We start from the raw sequence: 15,933 nt of genomic DNA on the forward strand, positions 1-15,933 counted from the left end.
CGGAGAAGGCCAACTCTGTGGGACCTAATCGGTCGCTGGGATTCGTGCGGCAGAAGGCAGTCTCGGAGATATTCTGGTCCACTGCCATGAAGGGCTTTAAAGGCCATAACCAACACTTTGAATTGTGACCGGAAATTGATCGGCAACCAATGCAGACTGCGGAGTGTTGGTGAAACATGGGCATACCTAGGTAAGCCCATGACTGCTCTCGCAGCTGCATTCCGCATGATCTGGAGTTTCCGAACACTTTTCAAAGGTAGCCCCATGTAGAGAGCATTACAGTAGTCGAACCTCAAGGTGATGAGGGCATGAGTGACTGTGAGCAGTGAGTCCCGGTCCAAATAGGGCCGCAACTGGTGCACCAGGCGAACCTGGGCAAACGCCCCCCTCCCCACAGCTGAAAGATGGTTCTCTAATGTGAGCTGTGGATCGAGGAGGACGCCCAAGTTGCGGACCCTCTCCAAGGGGGTCAATAATTCCCCCCCCCCAGAGTAATGAAAGGACAGATGGAATTGTCCTTGGGAGGCAAAACCCACAGCCACTCCGTCTTATCCGGGTTGAGTTTGAGTCTGTTTGACACCCATCCAGGCCCCAACAGCCTCCAGACACCAGCACATCACTTCCACTTCTTCATTGACTGGACATGGGGAGGAGATGTAAAGCTGGGTATCATCAGCGTACTGGTGATACCTCACCCCATGCCCTTGGATGATCTCACCCAGCGGTTTCATGTAGATATTAAATAGTAGGGGGGAGAGGACCGACCCCTGAGGCACCCCACAAGGGAGAGACCTCGGAGTCGACCTCTGGCCCCCCACTAACACCGACTGCGACCGACCGGAGAGGTAGGAGGAGAACCACTGGAGAACAGTGCCTCCCACCCCCAACCCCTCCAGCCGGTGCAGGATACCATGGTCAATTTTGTATTGGGGCAAAATGTTTTATGACACAAGTGCAATCTTTTAAGTTTCTAAGAACTCTTCATCATGATACTTTGAAGTCTAGTTTTAAAAAACGGTGAAGTGAAAGAAAAATAAATCTGGCCTGTGTTAGCTTGTATTATCTGAAGCAGTAAGAGAAAATGTTTACATGGAAAATAGTGTTACACCACTTAAGGATTCTACTAAAACTGTCAGAATATAAGAAAGAAATCAAATGTTTATAATGTCCCTATTTCTGGAAATATAATTTCTAGCTCCACAATTCTTCCCGCTGAAAATTCTAGAGATTTACAGCCACCATTATCTGGTTTTTGTACTTACCAATAACTTTTAAAAAAAATGTTATATAGATATGCCCTGCTTTGATATACCTCAGAAAACTATCAATTGTATAATTCCTATTGAAGGCAGCAATTATTATCGAACGCATTATGATTTCTTCTTCATTACATTTTTTATTAGAACATCCTTTTCTGCTTTATTTTTTGTATTTGTATTCCTATGCAGTTTAAATGTTACAATTTATACAATAAATAAAATAGAATTATGCAATCTGTTGTTTTGAAACTAGTTCCAAGTCACCACCCCTGGTTTTTCAAAAGATTCCAATCCCTGAAAAAAGTTTCTATTGGAATTCTATTTCATCAGAATAACAACACCCCCTTTAATTATTTTTTTTTGCAAGTAGTGAAAGGAATAAAATTGGAAATTGTGCAATAGAAACAATAAAATAATTTTCCATAGCTGAACAGGAGTCCAAGTTATCCTTTTCACTATCACCACCACCACCATCCCCCACAAAATCCCCCCAAAATCTAAAGGAATTCCTGCTTTCCTTTAGAACTTCACAAATTCAGGTCAAGTCCTTGTGTTTAGATTGCTGGATTTAATTACATCTTTTCTCCAAGGCAGGAGGTTTTGCAATCTTCTTAATACAGAGGGGAAAAGATAATTGGAAAAGAATCAAAAGTTCGCAGCAATTCATTAATCTGAGGCATGCCAAAAAAAAAAAAAGGCAGTCTAAATAAAATAAAACAGCTGCAAGGGGGAAAAGTTTTTAAAAATCCGAATAACAAAAACTGGCAAATAGCAAATAATTGTCTGCTCTTTACTCAAAAATTGTAGTTGGTTGCTTACAAAGCAACTGTCGGTAGTCTTTAACTTTTGGAAGTAATCATATAATTATCTCTCTGCCTGTGTTGTATTGGAATGCAAGCTTCTTAGGTTAATAATAATAATAATAATAATAATAATAATAATAATAATAAAAAATTAGATTTGTATGCCACCCCTCTCCGCAGACTCAGGGCGGCTCACAACAATAGCAATATACAGTGTAACAAATCTAATATTAAAAGAAAATATCTATAAACCCGTCATTTAAAAAACATATAATACAAGCATACCATACATAAACTCTATAAGCTTGGGGGAGATGTCTCAATTCCCCCATGCCTGGTGATATAGGTGGGTCTTAAGCAATTTACAAAAGGCATGGAGGGAGGGGGCAGTTCTGATCTCTGGGGCGGGAATTGATTCCAGAGGGCTGGGGCCGTCACAGAGAAGGCTCTTCCCCTGGGGCCCACCAGATGACATTGTTTAGTTGACGGGACCCAGAGAAGGCCAACTCTGTAGGACCTTATCGGCTGGCAGAAGATGGTCCCGGAGATATTCTGGTCCGATGACATGTAGGGCTTTATAGGTCATTGCCAACACTTTGAATCGTGACTGGAAACTGATCGGCAGCCAATGCAAGCCACGGAGTGTTGGAGAGACGTGGGCGGACCTAGGTAACCCCACAATAGCTCTCATGGCCGCATTCTGCACAATCTGAAGTTTCCGAACACTTTTCAAAGGTAGCCTCATGTAGAGAGCGTTGCAGTAATCGAACCTCGAGGTGATGAGGGCATGAGTGACTGTGAACAATGACTCCCTGTCCAAATAGGGCTACAACTGGTGCACCAGGCGAACCTGGGCAAACGCCCTCGTCACAGCCGAAAGATGATGTTCCAATGTCAGCTGTGGATCAAGGAGGATGCCCAAGTTGCGGACCCTCTCTGAGGGGGTCAATAGTTCTCCCCCCAGGGTAATGGATGGACAGATGGACTTGTCCTTCTTGGGAGGCAAGACCCACAGCCACTCTGTCTTGTCTGGGTTGAGTTTGAGTTTGTTGACACCCATCCAGACCCCAACAGCCTCCAGGCACCAGCATATCACTTCCACTGCTTCACTGACTGGACATGGGGTGGATATGTATAACTGGGTATCATCAGCATACTGATGATACCTCACCCCATGCCTGTTGGGGTTGGCTCTGGCCCAGCTCCTGCCCCAAGGAATGTGGAGGTGGATGCAGGGGAAACATCAACATGTCATAGGCCTGTTTTATTGCCGACAGAGGCAGGTAGTGCAGTTTCCTCGGATGAAGGTGGGGGTGACTTGGAGGAGGGACACAGCCCAGGAAGCCAGGAAGGTGGGGGTGACTTGGCACACAGCCCAGGAAGCCAATCTCCATTATCTTTGGTCAATTCGGATGCGGAGGTCTTGGACCCATGCAGGCGCAGTTATGCATAGAAGAGACCAATTGAGGACATATTACAGGAGATAAGAGAGGCCACCTGTGTTTGGGTGGGACTCTAGTAATTAAAGCTGCTGATGTTGGTTTGGCCATTGTGGAAGATTATCTGATTGCAGTTCTTCAGGACCGTGTTTTGCTGTTTTCCGGACTTAGTTGATTTTTCACGCCCTTGAAACCAAAGCAGAGCAAAGTGTGTGTGTCTCACTTCATTGGAAGGAGGGCTGTGTCGTTTCTTCACAGTGCTAGCTAAGTACTTAAGGACTGATTAAGGGAATTGTAAAGCCTACAAGGTTGTTTTGGGACGAGTGCTCTTTGCAATACAAAAAGGGTACTTTGCTTCTTTTGAATTTTGTGATAAAGAACATTGTTTTGAATTTTCAAACGTGTGTGTGTCTGAAATTTGTACCCTTGAATTTTCGGGAGGCTCATACCAGAGTCCGGCAGAACAATGCCCTTGGATGATCTCACCCAGCGGTTTCATGTAGATATTAAATAGCAGGAGAGGACCAACCCCTGAGGCACCACACAAGGGAGAACCTAGAGTCGACCTCTGACCCCCCACTAACACCGACTGCAACCGACTGGAGAGGTAGGAGGAGAACCACTAAAGAACAGTGCCTCTCAGTCCCAAACCCTCCAGCCAGTGCAGGATACCATGGTCGATGGTATCGAAAGCTGCTGAGAGGTCAAGAAGCACCAGGACAGAGGACAAGCCCCTGTCCCGGGCCCCCCAGAGATCATCCATCAGCACAACCAAAGCAGTTTCCGTGCTGGAGCCAGGCCTGAATCCTGACTGTTAAGGACAGTCTGGATTCAGGACCGCTGGAGTTGGAGCGCTACCACCTTCTCAACAACCTTCCCCATAAAGGGAAGGTTGGAGACTGGACGGTAGTTATTAAGCACGGCTGGGTCCAGAAAAGGCTTCTTGAGGAGGGGGTGCACAAGTGCCTCCTTGTAGGGAACCGGGAAGGATCCCCTCCCCAACGAAGCATTGACAATCTCCTGGACCCAGCTCCGTGTCACCTTTTGGCTGGCTGAAACCAACTAAGAGGGACACGGATCCAGTAAGCAGGTGGCGGAACTCACAGCTCCAATGGCCTTGTCCACTTCATCAGATGTCACCAAGTCAAACTCCTCCCAGACAGGTGGACAAGGACAGGCCCCAGTCACCCCAATTGACTCGTTGTCAGCCGACACTGCTGTCCAATTGGAGTTGAGGTCCGCCCGGATCTGAGCGACTTTATCAGCAAAAAAGTTAAACTCCTCGGCACTGCTCTGCAAGAGCTCCCCAACTCCCCCAGGATTCTGCTGATGCAATCAAGGCGCCATGATACACACATCATGCCACCTTGAGCGCCACTTTGTAAGTCTTAATGTGAGCTCTTACAAGTATTCGGTTAGATTCAGATTTACTCTTCCTCCATCGCTTCTCTAGACGTCTCTTCTGGTGCTTCAACTCCCGGAGCTCCTTGGTAAACCTAGGAGCCCTCCGGGGTCTAGCTCCACAGAGAGGTCGCAACGGCGCAATTCAGTCAAGAGCCTCCGTCGCAGCCCTATTCCAGGCCATGGCAAGAGACTCTGCCAAGCTGTGGATGAGTGAATCTGGTAAAACCCCAAGTGCCCTCTGAAAGCCCTCTGGGTCCATCAGGCGTCTGGGGCGGAACCGCCTAGTCGGTTCCACCTCCCCGCGGGGGAGGATTGGAGCCAGGAAATCAAGCCGCTGTAGAAAACGGTCTGACCGTGACAAAGGCAACACTTCTAAGCCCCCATTACTCAGTTGCTCCGAGAGGAATGCCATGTCAGGTGCGTGTCCCCCCTCGTGAGTTGGACCCTGAACTACTTTAGTCAGATACATGGCTGTCATGGTGGTCATGAACTCCTGTGGTAATCCAGAGGAACTGCCAAGTGATGGTAGATTGAAGTCCCCCAGCACGATAAGTCCGGGGAACTCCACTGCCAACCCGGCCACCTCCTCGAACAGCACAGGCTGGGAGGCAGGTACATGAGCAACAAGCCCACCTGAACCCCTACGTCCAACTTCACAAGGAGGACTCACAACCCGCAATCTCGGGAGCAATGAGTCTACGTAGGCAGAGATTCTCCTTGGCTATAATAGCCACTCCCCCCCCCTTCCCTGGGGTCGAGGCTGATGCCATACCTGAAACCCGGCTGGGCAGATTTCCGAGAGAGGAACTCCTGGGCCCAGCCAGGTTTCAGTCATACATGCCAGGTCAGCCTCCTCATCCAGGATCAAATTCCGGATGAGGAGAGAGAGCTTTATTTACCACCGACCTGGCATTGAGTATCAGGGCCCAGATTACACTCATCACCAGTACCCCGGGTTGAGCTCATGGGAGCTGGAACAAGGGATCACTTTCAGGCAGTGATCCCTTCTTCCCCCAGAACGGCTTGCCCCATGGTTCCCGCCATATCTGCCTCTCCCCAGCATTACCGGAATTTTCTGGCCCTCTGCCACCCCAGAGATAGGCTCTCCCAACCCTCCTGCCCTTCCATCACCAGGTGAGCTAAGCATCCCATCTACACTATATGCCAATCATCCATTCCATACATGTAACCAGTGTTCCCTCTAATTTTTTTCTCGGGTGGGCGGAAAAGTATAATGTCCGAGCGGCAGTCCCTTCGGGACTGGGCAGCACTCTTTCCCTCTCACTCTTTCCCTCTCGGCTTCTGGGCAGGTTTGAAAAACTCTGAGTTGATGATGATTTTTAAGTGAGCCATTGCTCACTGCTCAGCTTAGAGGGAACTATGCATGTAACCCCATTCATTCCATTTATTCCAATTATTACATATATCTATCATTTTAAAAAAAAACCTAATAATTTAGCTAAAAAGAGTAAAAAACGTTAAAAAACATTAGAAATAAAAATTATCAACAATTAGCACTATAAGTACTAAATAACTACTAAAACTACAGATACTAGTCGATTGGCTAGCAGTTCTTTAAGCAAATCAGCAGCAGATGGCACAAGACTCTAAGTCGGCAGAGTTCCAGAAAAGTCAGAGTCAGTGAGAGTGTCCAAATCTCTGTTCCGGTTGGTATACCTCGGGCTCCAATGTATCTGCAACGCCCTCAGCTCTCGTCAGTCATTCCAGTCGTCCTCTGATGTCTGTTGTTTTTATGGGGCGACATCTCTGGCTTTCCTCGTTCTCTGTGGTCCCCGCACGATCTCCGGATAGCCTCCAAACAGCCTCCACTCAGCCTCAGCAAATTTGTTGATATCCCTCTCCTCCTCTTCCACAACGACGTTCTCCCTTTCGAAAACGAGCAGTCAGTTCCTAGGCAGTTCGGCTTCCCACACCGGCTCTCCTTCTGACAGTCCCCCCGACGCTGGGCGCCCCCACCATTCGGCGTCCCAGGTCCGTCTAGTCCGGAGGGCCAGGCTAATTTGGCTGTTTCCGGCTCTGTTACCCAATTTTTTTAGAGCTTGGTCTCTTTTAGAGTTGAGTCCCTCGATCTCTTAGTTTTTAATCTCTCTGTGAGATCTGTGAGAGATCTGTGAAATCTCTCTCTCTCTCTGTGGTCTCTGCTCGGCAGGCGGCTCAGCTGTCAATAACGGCCGCCATTTTCCGAGCCTCAGCTGATCGGCTCTCAACATTCTTGCGGCTAAAATTAATCAGAAAACGCCACAAGGGAGAAAACCGGATTGAATTTTCTGAGGCTAGGGCTTCTCACCTCTCTGGAACTGCTAACAAGCTGCTGGGCTAAATCGATTTTTCCCTCAATTTTTTGTGATCTTATACTGTAGTCCAGTGGAGCAGCAGTCTCCTCCCTCCTTCTTCCTGCCCCACCGGAACCGGAAACCCGGAAATAAATTAAGATTCCTGCTCTTGATGAGTTTCTGTTGCTTCCTGTTTCATTCACTGTCCCACTGCAGAAGTTCACCGGGATAGACTTTGTTCCTCACCAAGCTACAGGTGCCGAGCAACATCACTTCTTCTTTGTTTCTTTGCAAGCCACAACGTAGCGCTGAGCTACATTGAGTGGGGGAGAGTAGCCATCTGCGTAGCTGGTATCTTCAAAAAGGACCGAGTAGTCATCTTGGGGCTGAGGCCAAAGAAAAAGAATGGATTTAGTTACTTTTTACAGGGGGATGACCACTGACTGGTCCTCTCCACTGGATTATTAAGCAGATTCGTTTTCTTCTCATCTTTCTCGATCTCCCTTCTTCCTACTCTTTCCCACACTTTTCTGGCCATTTCCACATTTCAGTCCTGCACTACTGAACTGTCTTAACTAAAAGCAGTCAGCTGCATCTTACTGATACAAACAAAAGCCTTCTTGGACCCTAATTATGAATGGATTGGGGAAATTTTCAAAGAGGCTCCTGCTTTCCTGTATCCAGAGCTACAAAGAACGTGCACTCATACATGATTTCTTAACAGTCATTTGCCATCTGTTGATTGAAAAATATTTCTTTGAACTTTTAATCTGTTTCTTTGATCTTTCTCTCTCTCATTTATCTCTCTATCTCATCTCTCCCCTCTCTCTCTAGCTCTCTCTCTCTTTTTCAAACGGAGGCCAGGGGCAACGCATGCAAGCAAACAGCTGCAAAAGTGGGCTGTTAAGGTGAGGCAGATGTGCAAGGTTTGGTTGCAACTGTCTGAAGGTAAGCAGCTTAATCCCCCATCCCGACTTGATTGCTACCCATGTGCTTTGCTTTGTCCCACCCCATACAACTAGGTGCAACCAAAATAGGTGGGGTCTTAATTAGGGCTTATTTTGGGGGTATGGCTTATATTGGGCACACATAAAAATTAATCTAGGGCTTATTTTCGGGAAAATCTCTCTCTCTCTCTCTCTCTTTCCCTCCCTCCCTCCATTTATCTCTCTACAGTATCTATCGCTTATATCCCAAATTTCATAATTATTTAAAACATGTAATGCATAACAATGAAGTAGCAACTCCCAATTAAATCCCTCTGCATTCAGATTTAATAAGACATATTTTTCTTTCCACACACCAGCAACCTAGCTATTTCACCATTATGCCACAACACATTTAAAATAATTGTTGATTCAGAATGCAACTTTTCCCATTGTTGCTTCTCAGCTAATTGCGATTTAGCTTCTTTTTTAAAGAAAGCTTAAATTTCAAATATATTGCCCTTCTATCTGCACTTCTGATTTAAGACAGAGACGGATCTGTTAAACCAGGAATACGATAGCTAAGGGGCAAAACAACGTAACACTGATCAAGTGAAATTCCAGTGCTGAAGAAAACATCAAGGATTTTGGATTTGGCAAAATGAGACAATTTTCTATAAATAATTTTCAGAGATACAGTGGTCCCTCGGTACTCGAACGCTTTGGTTCTCGTACATTTTGGATAACGAACAAAATTTTCGGCAAAAATTTGCTTCGGTATCTGAACAAAAATTCTGTTCATTATCCGAAATGTTACCGCCGGGGGCTGCTGCAATCCCAGCAACTTCAGTGGGCTGAGGAGCTCTCTAAGAGCTCCAAGCTGCAGGGTGGGGGCTGCTACAATCCCAGCAGCTTCAGGGGGCTGAGGAGTTCTATAATTCCGCCCAGCTGCAGGAAGGGTGGGAGCTGCTGCAATCCCGGCAGCTTCAGGGGGTTCCTTTCTTCATTGCTTCCTCCTATTACCTGTAAGCAGCTGCAAAAACTTTCTCCTTCCTGGTGGCTCCTTCCCTTCGAGTAGCAACAGCGCCGGGAACGTCACGTGATGAAGGGAAGCCATTGGAGCCATCTCAGCAGTTGCCGCCACTCCAGCAGCTTCCTTTCATTACGTGACGTTCCCGGCGCTGTTGCTCCTTGAAGGGAAGGAGCCACCGGGAAGGAGAAAGTTTTTGCAGCTGCTTACAGGTAATAAGAGGAAGCAATGAAGAAAGGAGCCCCCCGAAGCTGCCGGGATTGCAGCAGCCCCCACCCTTCCTGCAGCTTGGAGCTCTTAGAGAACTCCTCAGCCCCCTGAAGCTGCTGAGATTGTAGCAGCCCCCACCCTTCCTGCAGCTTGGAGGAATTATAGAACTCCTCAGCCCCCTGAAGTTGCTGAGATTGTAGCAGCCCCCACCCTTCCTGCAGCTTGGAGGAATTATAGAACTCCTCAGCCCCCTGAAGCTGCTGAGATTGTAGCAGCCCCCACCCTTCCTGCAGCTTGGAGGAATTATAGAACTCCTCAGCCCCCTGAAGCTGCTGGGATTGTAGCAGCCCCCACCCTTCCTGCAGCTTGGAGCTCTTAGAGAGCTCCTCAGCCCCCTGAAGCTGCTGAGATTGTAGCAGCCCCCACCCTTCCTGCAGCTTGGAGGAATTATAGAACTCCTCAGCCCCCTGAAGTTGCTGAGATTGTAGCAGCCCCCACCCTTCCTGCAGCTTGGAGGAATTATAGAACTCCTCAGCCCCCTGAAGTTGCTGAGATTGTAGCAGCCCCCACTCTTCCTGCAGCTTGGAGTACCGAATTTATTTATCCCATTGGAAATAAAGAAAATAGATTTAATTGGTTCCCAGTGAGTTAACAGGGGCTGGGAACCAATTAAATCCATTTCCATTATTTCCTGTGGGATAAATACATTCGGTACTCGACCAAATCGGTTCACTTCTGGAACGAATTGTGGTCGAGTACCGAGGTACCACTGTAGTTGGTTTGGAGGGAAGACAAGAGGTTGCCACAAAGAAGAGGGAGTGAAGCTATTCTCCAAAGCATCTCAAGGCAGGACAAGAAGCAATGGGTAGAAACTAATCAAGGAGCTAAGCAACCTAGAACTAAGGAGAAATTTTCTGAAAGAACAGTTAATCAGTGGAATTGTATTCAAGTTGTAAATACTCTAACATTGGAAGTTTCTAAGAAGAGACTGGACAATCCTTTGTCTGAAATAGTATAGGTTTCCTGCCAGAGCAGGGGGTTGGACTAGAAGACCTCCAAGGTCCTTTCCAACTCTGTTATTCTGTTCCATTCTGCATTGCTCTACTCTAACCAAGCAAACTAGAGACTGAGATAGAGGTCCTGACTGATGATCTGTAGTTGTCAGGCTCCTTCTCTCTCTGCTGTTAGATTACAATTAAACGTTGATGAATAATGTTGTCTTTGTTGTCTTTTTAAAACTCCTGCTCCATCCACACCTGGTTTTATCTAAATCACCAAAGTCCTGACATGTCACTCCAGCGAAGATGGATGAGTTTGATACCTTGATGAGTTCCCCATTGATGAGATAAGTGGTACCTCATCTTACGAAAGCCTCTTCTAACGAACTTTTCAAGATACGAACCTGGTGTTTAAGATCTTTTTGCCTCTTCTTCCGAACTATTTTCACCTTACGAACCCAAGCAGTTGCTGCTGGGATGAAGGGGTTTCTTTCCCCCCCCTTTTTTGAAGAAAGAAAAGGGAGGGGCAGCTTGGAGGAGTAAAGAGTTTGCATGCTTGCAAAGGCACTGAAACGGTGTCTTTTTAAGAAAGAAAAGGGAGGGGCAGCTTGGAGGAGTAAAGATTTTGCATGCTTGCAAAGGCACTGAAATGGTGTCTTTTGAAGAAAGAAAAGGGAGGGGCGCCCCCCTTGCCTTTCTTCCTTCCCACTCACCCTTTAGCCTAGCCTTGCTTCTTCCACCCGCCCCCTTTAGCTGCTCCTCCCTGCCCTCTGTTCTCCTCCCTTCTAAAGTTTGGGATTTTCCTGAAGGATTTGCACGCATTATTTGCTTTTACATTGATTCCTATGGGAAACATTGTTTCATCTTACGAACTTTTCACCTTACGAACCTCCTCCTGGAACCAATTAAGTTCCTATGATGAGGTACCACTGTACTAGAAACCTATGATTTGACACTCTATTACAAGATTCCCCAAACTTTCTTGTTTGGCGAACCAGCGGAGGCAGTGGGGGGAAGGGGAAGGGATAGTTTTACGTATGTGTGCTGCTTTCACGAATGCACACACTTGCCCAACATTTCTGCGGTCCGATTCTAAATGGGCTGTGGCCCCACACCAGGGATTGGGGACCCTTGATCAATTAGCATCAGCTGGACAATATTACAGTTTGGACCATTTGTGGATGAAAACTCCTACAGTCCCTTACTTACCCGCTGAGGTGGAGCATGGATAAGGGCTCGGTAGAAGCAGGTGGTTTGTGGGTACAAGGCCAGGACCAACTGGTCCTTCTGGAACAAGGCCTCTGGGTCTGTTTCAGGATTGGCCTTCCACTGAGGCAGAGGGATGATGCGACGTCGGCTCAAAGTATGGCGCCTGTGGAAAAGCAGAAGTCAAGAGAAGCAGATTTCTCGCCAAAAGCCCCATAATTCAGGGCCAAAATATGTGAGGGTAGGGGCCAGTGTTCCCTCTAATTTTTTTTGGGGGGTGGGCGTAAAAGTATAGTGTCTGAGCGGCAGTCCCTTCGGGACTGGGCGGCACAGAAATAATAAATAAACAAACAAACAAACAAACAAACAAATAAAAAAACCACCCTGTTTTGCCTCAGAGAATTTCAAAATAAAATACTGTACTGTGTGTCTATAACAGTGAGCTCATAATAGGGCAACTCTATCAATATCAAAATGCCACTTAAATAGTTGAGCTAGTTTCAAACTAGATTTTGATTTTCTTTCTCTCTTCCTTACTCCCATTCTTTTTCTTTCTCTTTTCCTTCCTCTCTTTTTTCTATCTGTTTCTCTCTCTTCCTCTCTTCCTCTCTCTCTCCTTCCCTCTCACGCTTTCCCTCTCGGCTTCTGGGCAGGTTTGGAAAACTCTGAGTTGATGATGATTTTTAAGTGAGCGATTACTCACTGCTCAGCTTAGAGGGAACTATGAGAGGGGCTGAGGGACACAGATGAATTTCAGGAAGCAGACTGGGGAACAAAACATGCAACATTCTCTCCTGAACGTTCTCCCATCAAACATCAGGGTGACCCCGAACCTGCTGGACTTTCACAAGGACACAAAGACCTGGTTATGTGCTGCGGCCCGGGGCCCCAAGTGTGTTAAATGCCCCATTTCTTGATTATATTAATATCTATTGCAATAGTTCTACTTAACAACCGCATACAGTATATTTATTCTTGATTATGTAATGTTTTTATAATGTAGGCTGCCCAGAGTCACTGATTGTTATAGAAATTAATTAAATTATATATGTATAATTTACCTTTACCTTTAATAATCAATATAATCACTTACTCTTTTCCTTCTTCATCAATGTCATCCACCTCATATCTGAAGAAGAGAAAAAGTTGAATGAGAGTTTGAAGAAATCCAAATGGAATGCCCCCAGAGAAAAAGAAACAAAGAGGAATTCTAACACAACATATCCATGGGATATTAAAAGTCAACACCTTCCTTGGAGTCATTTATTTGTCCAGATTCCAGTGAGAAGTTAAAGAATGCTAATAAAACTTTGCAACCTACCAGAAAAATGTGGTTAGTGCACACTAGAAAGATAACCAATAATAACAATTACCTGCACAGAATCTTGTCTATTCCTTATGTAAATTTTAGCATGTGTATCAATGAAACTCTGCAGCCATTTCTGGTAATGCAGTGAAAGGAAAAGAGATTTTGCTTGAAGTAGGTTTTACCTGCAGAATGGCTCAATACAGTGTTCCCTCGGTTTTCGCGGGTTCGAATTTCGCGGAACGGCTATACCACGGTTTTTCAAAAATATTAATTAAAAAATACTTTGCGGTTTCCCCCCCTATACCACGGTTTTTCCCACCCGATGACATCATATGTCATTGCCAAACTTTCGTCTGCCTTTAAAAAACTTTTTTTTAAATAAACTTTAATAAATAAACATGGTGAGTAATAATCTAAATGGTTGCTAAGGGAATGGGAAATTGTAATTTAGGGGTTTAAAGTGTTAAGGGAAGGCTTGTGATACTGTTCATAGCCAAAAATAGTGTATTTACCTCCGCATCTCTACTTCGCGGAAATTCAACTTTCGCGGGTGGTCTCGGAACGCATCCCCCGCGAAAATCGAGGGAACACTGTACTGACTTCTTTAACATTGTAATGATTTAGCACATAAGAACCTGCATCATGGAAAGACATGACTAATAGACCAAACGCCATGACTAATTAGGACTAACTAACAATTCCCCCCATTAAACAAAAAACCCTTTGGAACCTAAATCTAGAGCCCCTGAGGGCAACATTTAAATTAGGGAAATTGGGGTCCTTGACTAAAAAGGACCCCAGAAAACCAATGATTTTAAACTGTCGACCAACTTATTTTCTCTTTTCTGCCTTCTCCTATTCTCAACCTGTCTTAGCATCATTCCATGTCTACAAAGTGGTGGCAGTTGAAAAACAAATGGTGGAGCTTGAAGGCTTGGCAGAAGAAAAGACCTGGGATGACATAGAAACCTACACCCTAGATGGTTCTCCCATGTCTTCAAAAGCAACGCAACGCAACGCATTTCTGACTTCTCAGACAGGAATCTCTTTTGGACTCCTGAACCGAATCATGTAGTAGTTTAGGCTCAACGGGCATGAAACACATAGAATTTTTAAAAACCTTCTTGTCACTTTAAATGTATACTAATCAGCATATATTAAAATGAAATCTTGTTGCATTCAACTCTCATGTTAACCATTTTGCATATACAGTGATACCTCATCTTACGAACTTAATTCGTTCCGTGACCAGGTTCGTAAGATGAAAAGTTCGTAAGACGAAGCACTTTTCCCCATAGAAATCAATGTAAAGGCAAATAATGTGTGCAACCCCATCCCAAAAGTCACCCCTTTTGCCTTGCGCCGCTGGAAATCCCTGCCTCCGGAATTCCATTGCCAGCCGAAGCGCTGGGATTCCCCTGAGGCTCCCCTCGCTGAAGGATTCCCTTTTTTTCTGACCCTGCTTTGAATCCCAGTGAGGAGAGCCTCAGGGGAATCCCCGTGCTTCGGCTGACAACGGAAGTCCGGATGCGGGGCACCCCAGCGGTGGTGGCTCGGGTTTAAGGTGAAAATAGTTCGGAAGAAGAGGCAAAAAAATCTTAAGCACCAGGTTCATATCACGAAAAGTTCGTATGAAGAGGGGTTCATAAGACGAGGTATCACTGTATCCATATTCTCTCTCACACACACACACATACATACACACACACGATACAAAAAAACACTGCAGTCCAGTTCAGATGTATTTCTACATATACATGGTCGGGGGGGGGGACTTCAAATCTTGAGGGTTTACAAGATGGACGGCATAATTCAATTCAATTCAATTGATTAGATTTGTAAGGATACAGTAATTACAGAATCTAGTACTCCTGCTATAGATACTTTGAAACCTTCTGCCAGAGGGGACCAACAGAAACAGACCATAAATTGGGTGCGTGGATATGATGTTTAACAATGCTTCGAGCTCTAAGCAAATAGCGCTTATAAGCAACACCCTGAATAATGAGAAGTAAGCTCCCTATTATCTTCTCGGTTGTCCTCACCACTCTCTGTATGGGCTTTCTAATTGAGGAACTGCGGCCCCCCAAATTAAACGTTTGCATAAATGCATAAGACGTTCTCAATTGTGTCCCTGTAAAAGTGGCCATGACAGAGGAGATAGATATACTCATCAGATGCAGGAGATTTATTCATTCATTCATTCATTCGATTTTTATGCCGCCCTTCTCCTTAGACTCAGGGCGGCTTACAACATGTTAGCAATAGCACTTTTTTAACAGAGCTAGGCTATTGCCCCCACAATCCGGGTTAGACTCAGATGCAGACTCTGGTTTGCATGCTTCACCAGAGATAATGAAGAGACAGTTCTTGGCACCTCCAGATACTATTGAACCACTTCTGCAGCTGTAGCCTTGACACAAAGTATAGTATGACTATCCTGGCTCTTTCTAAAATCAGCAATGATCTCCTATCTTTTGTTAACATTCAAACCCAGGTTATTTTATTGCGCCCATCCATTTAAAAATTCACCTCCTCTCTATAAGAATCTGCACCATCATCCCAGATAAGACCCACCATTGCCGTGTCATCCACCTATTTCACAATATGATTCATAGCAGACTTGGCACAGCAGTCATCCAGGTGAACAGTAACGGACTCAAAAAAGACACAACCCTGTAGGGCAGTGATTTTCAACCTTTTTTGAGCCGCGGCACATTTTTTACATTTACAAAATCCTGGGGCACACCACCAACCAAAATGACACAAAATGACACCCTAAGACACTCTCCTCTCTTTCTCCATCCTTGTCTCCTCCCCACCCTTGTGTGTGTGTGTGTGTGTATACACACTCTTGAACCATTTCCAAAAACAGGTGAGGGCTGGGTTTTTTCTCTTATACTTTGGGTGCTTTTTATCATATGCTTTAAATCAAGAGTCACTTCTCTCTCTCTCTCTTGTTTCTCTCTCTTTCCTCCCATTCTCTGCCTCAATCATTTTCTCATTTCTCTTTTTTCCTCCCCTTTTTGCTCATTTCTCTCTCTCTCTCCCTTCC

General features: G+C 45.5%; 1 protein-coding gene and 1 long non-coding RNA gene across 7 annotated transcripts in view; one reads left to right on the plus strand and one right to left on the minus strand.

Annotated features, from left to right (window-relative positions):
- The window catches only part of LOC139152884 (uncharacterized), a 26,607-nt gene extending 12,551 nt beyond the window's left edge, over window positions 1-14,056 (plus strand). Inside the window, exons 3-5 of the long non-coding RNA XR_011556726.1 lie at window positions 8,034-8,147; window positions 12,705-12,902; window positions 13,754-14,056. This is a non-coding gene — a long non-coding RNA (uncharacterized lncRNA). The remainder of the gene's footprint in view (window positions 1-8,033; window positions 8,148-12,704; window positions 12,903-13,753) is intronic.
- Window positions 6,296-15,933, minus strand: part of LOC139152883 (SAGA-associated factor 29) — a 22,402-nt gene continuing 12,764 nt past the window's right edge. For all 6 annotated transcript variants that reach the window (XM_070726244.1, XM_070726249.1, XM_070726246.1 and 3 more), the window contains 3 exons: window positions 12,663-12,698; window positions 11,573-11,735; window positions 6,296-7,585 (listed from right to left, as the gene is read on the minus strand). In XM_070726244.1, the coding sequence (XP_070582345.1) occupies window positions 7,469-7,585; window positions 11,573-11,735; window positions 12,663-12,698 (316 nt within the window). In that variant the 3' untranslated portion in view covers window positions 6,296-7,468. The remainder of the gene's footprint in view (window positions 7,586-11,572; window positions 11,736-12,662; window positions 12,699-15,933) is intronic.

This window comes from Erythrolamprus reginae, chromosome Z, assembly GCF_031021105.1.
Source record: "Erythrolamprus reginae isolate rEryReg1 chromosome Z, rEryReg1.hap1, whole genome shotgun sequence".
NCBI lineage: Eukaryota > Metazoa > Chordata > Lepidosauria > Squamata > Dipsadidae > Erythrolamprus > Erythrolamprus reginae.